This window comes from Mus caroli, chromosome 4 (genome assembly GCF_900094665.2).
Source record: "Mus caroli chromosome 4, CAROLI_EIJ_v1.1, whole genome shotgun sequence".
Classification (NCBI taxonomy): Eukaryota; Metazoa; Chordata; class Mammalia; order Rodentia; family Muridae; genus Mus; species Mus caroli.
Window position 1 is genome coordinate 144,075,816 of NC_034573.1, and position 4,055 is coordinate 144,079,870.

The 4,055-nt window shown below is 58.6% G+C and overlaps 1 protein-coding gene across 1 annotated transcript in view; it reads left to right on the plus strand.

The window, feature by feature from the left end:
- The first annotated feature begins 1,791 nt into the window (after positions 1 to 1,791).
- The window catches only part of Megf6 (multiple EGF like domains 6), a 105,366-nt gene continuing 103,102 nt past the window's right edge, over positions 1,792 to 4,055 (plus strand). Inside the window, exon 1 of the mRNA XM_021160676.2 lies at positions 1,792 to 2,078. Coding sequence (XP_021016335.1) covers positions 1,960 to 2,078 — 119 coding nt within the window. The 5' untranslated portion in view covers positions 1,792 to 1,959. The remainder of the gene's footprint in view (positions 2,079 to 4,055) is intronic.

Genomic DNA, 4,055 nt, shown 5'->3' on the forward strand with positions numbered 1-4,055 from the left:
GCATTCAGGTCCCCATCCCTCATGCACACAAGCATTCAGGTCCCCATCCCTCATGCACACAAGCATTCAGGTCCCCATCCCTCATGCACACAAGCATTCACACACGCCAGCTCCAGGAGAGACAGAGGTGCAGAGGAGCAAGCGTAAACGTCTGGGCCCAGTGTACAGTTCCTGTACTTCTCCACAGTGGGGGCCCCTGGCTGAGGAGGGATATGAGATGAATTCTTGGGTGCAGACATTGGGAGTCCCCCAGAGGGCTCAAGTCAGCCTCTGCTACTGAGATCCAGGGAGGGTCTGGTGATGGATTTGAGCAGAAGGGTGAGTCCCAGCACAACAATGCAGGGCAAACTGGGGTCCTGTTTGGGGCATCAGGTGGCAAGTTCCAGGACCCATTGCCCTCCAGTATCTGTCTATCCATCTCTCCCTCCCTCCTTCCTTACTTCCCTCCCTTCTCTATTTCCCCTGAGGCCATACTCCTCTATGTTTACTGCTCAGATCTGAAGCCTGAGTTTTCTAAACTGAAGCAGGGCGCTCCACTCCCTTCCTTGCCCTCGGTTCCCCATCTGGGCCAGCAGCAGGTCTGAACTGACAGCACCTGCCCAGTAATGAGACCCGAAGTCTTCTGAAATGCGAACTTTTGCAGGAGCATTTCCAGGTCCCCCAGCCAAAGGCCCCCTCAAGCACTTGCTTCAGGGGAAGAGGAGGCTGGAACACCTACCGCACTCCTCAGGGATGGTGGAGGAGGGCAGGCTGGGTCCACCCATCATGTAAAAGGGCAGGCACACCTCTCCAGTAGGACAAGCAGGGGCTGATCCTCACACAACTATCTCCAACTAGTGAGGTCCGCTACCATACCCTCATGGGACTCTCCCAGCTCAGCTTCACAAAGAGCCCCTCTGAGTGTGTGGTAAGTCCTGGCCTCAGAGATGCCACGTACAGCGCTGGTCAGTCTGCCCCTAACCGCGGAGAAAGTCACATCAAATCAAAGCCAGGCTTAAAAGACAATAAATACCTGGTGCAGGGAGTTGCCTCGCCTCCTAGACCCCTATGCAGGTGCCTGGTGGGACCTACACGCCCACTCTACCCCATGCTACCGTCCCAAAGCACTCAGTACAGAACTGGGAATACGAAAGCCCAGAGGGTGGTGTGTTACCTAATAAAGTCAGTACCCAAAGGAAGTGCCCAGAGGCACTCAGAGGCTGTCCCCGCTCTATCTCCCCCTCTACTATCCCTCCCTGCTTCTGGGACAGCGGTGGCGGGCGCGCGGACGAGGGGCCAAGGGAAGGTGACTGCAGCTCCACGACAAGAATCCAAGGGTGCGCTTGCAGAGGTCTCGATCTGGATAGAGCGGTGTTTACGAAGTATGGGCCGCGCAGATTCGACAGGATTGTTCACTTGGTTGGGGTCAGACCTGGGACTCTCAGTTGCAGAGAGAGGGAGCGCAAGTGAAATTGGAAAGCTTTAGGGGAAAGTACTGGGAAGTTAGCTTAGCCTTAAAGGTAGGACCAGGAGCCGGAGAGGGGAGGGGCTGAAGCGGGGCTGGAAGTGGGCTCTCCCTATTGGGATTGTCTGGGCGGGGCCGAAGGCGGAACGGGCGTGGCTTGGGCTGGGGGTGGGGCTAAAAGGGGCGGGAGCGGGGTCGGGAAAGAGGGGGCTGGGGTCGGGCCGGGGGGCGTGCGGCGGGCGGGCCTGACGTCTGCTGCGGCCAGCTCCGAGTTTGCTCTCCATCACTCCCGGCAAGTGTCTGCCCGCGCCGAACCGAGCGCGAAGGTCTCGGAGGTCCGGGCAACTGCCCCATCCGCACCTGCGGGAACCTCGCGCCCCGCACCTGGCGCGACTGGGTTGTGGTGCTCCGCTGTCCTCCGGGGTATGGCGCGCGTGAAGACAGCGTCTACTGGCTGTAAGGGCCGCCTGTGAGTCGAAGAGCCGAGGACCGAGTGGGAGCCGACCGCGCGCACTATGCCTGTCGGGGTGGAGGCGAGGGCGTCTTGGCGCGTGGTGGCCCTGACGCTGCTGCTGCTCCCCGCCGTGCCTGCAGCCTCCCAGCCGCTACCCCCGCGCCCGCTGCAGCCGAGCATGTGAGTAGCGCGAGTCGTGAGGCTCCTGGCGGCGATGCTGACCCGGACAGAACTCGGGGCTTTGTCCCTGGGGCCACAAACAATGGGCTCTTTGCTTTAACTGAGGAGGGGATGGTTTAGACCCAGGGTCCCGGACTGGATTTGGTGCCCTCGAGTCTGCCGCAGGGCCCATAGCCTCCGGGTTCCCGCCTCTGCAGCAAGGGTCCTGCAGACTTAGACGGATGCCGAACTCCGGAGAGGTGAGGAATCCAAACCCCTGCGGCGCAGGGTCCAGCTGGGGAGCCAGCTTGGAGGCGGCTGAGAGGAAGCAGCCTGGTCCCACTTCCTCCGCAAGCTGGTCTCCTGGGGTCCGAGGGCCTGCGCAGGGGCGGGGGTGCCCCGAAGGGGCTGCCAGCACTGTTTTGTGTGTTAAACACGTGCGCTCTGGGGCCTCAGGAGAAGGAATTCAGTACTAGAATGGGCAGGAAGAGAGGGTCAGGGAGCCAGCGGCGACGGATTTAATTTTGAAAGATGATTCCCCAACAGGCCAGTTAGCGGTCTCTCTTAAACTGCAAAGCGATCCCCCTCTGTTGGCCTCAAAGGAAAACTGGTGCGAAGTGAGACTGAGAGTGGATGTGCAGATGAGAGGCCTGCCCCCCTCACCAGCCCTTCCTTGCAGGGTGCAAGGTGGAGCCTTGTAAACTTGGCAAGGCTGCTGGGGCGGCATGGGGAGTGGACCAGGGACCCTTCAGGCCCTGGTTGGGGCTTCCACTCTGCCAGTTCAGGCATACTTTCACCCACAGAGGAGACTTGCTGCTTCTGTCCAGGGCTGGCACTGACGGATCCACCATGTACCTGGCCATGAGGACAGTGTTGTGATTCCCTGGGGAATGAGAGGACAAGCTTCCTACTGGGACAGGTGCCCTCGGGACCTCCTCCCTGGGTCTTGCTTTGGTCTTTGTGGCCATTACAAAGAAGAGCTGAATCTGAGTTGGGGTCCTCTCGTCTATGAACAGAAGCAACCTATGTCCCCGACTTCCGCAGCTCCTTCCTCTTAACTGAGTTTGCCCCGAGGGTGCGTCGGTCCTAGAATGATTACTGCACTAAGTGTGGTGGGCTAGGACTGCCAGCTTGCCTGTCTCTTTCATGGTTGAGAGGGGCTGCAGACACGGGCTTCCTGAGGTTCCAGTTGGGTGGATGCAATCTGGCACGAGTGGAAACTGTTGCTGGCCCTTTATGGATTCCCCACCCAGCTCTGTCCCTGGGAGTGGAGCCAAGGGCTTGCTGCCCGTGTCCTGCTCACCTGGGCCCAGGAAGCCTTTAGCTGTTAAAAAAGCTGTTGGAATTAGCTGTGAATGGGTAGCGGGAGAGCCTGACTCTTCTTCCTCTTGATGCAATTTCCAGAGACTGCCTTCCCTTCTTCCTGCAGAAGTGGCTGCATCTCTGCAGCCTGTGCATCCATTTGCTGGCTCTTCTGTAACCCAATAAGCCTGTGTTCTCAGATTGTCCACTTTGGGTGGATCTGAGTTCCAGGTTGGGCTAAAGCCCTGGCTCTTTCCCCCAGACCTACATCTCTTGGGCATCTGCACAGGGGCTCTAGCTGGCGAGGCAGTTTCATTTGGCCGGATCAGTGGTGATATCTCCGTGGGCTTTGTGGGAGGAGCTGCTTAATTTTCTGAACACATGCACAGCAGGTGGAAGCCATGAGAACCAGCTTTTAGAGGTGACCTTGCAGGTTTGCTCTTAGTTCCCCGAAACTCGGAGGAGCAGGGGAGGGGTGCTGGGAAGGCAGCCGAGGACCCTAGGAAATACTTCTTGGCTGATCCTCTCTGCCCTGCTGCCTTTCTCTCCTGGGGAGTTCCGATGAGCTGGCAGGGCCTGGCACAGCTGCTGCATCTCTTTGGCCAGTGTACTGGCTATTTTTGTGTCAACTTGACACAGCTGGAGTTATCACAGAGAAAGGAGCTTCAGTTGAGGAAATGCCTCCATGAGATCCAA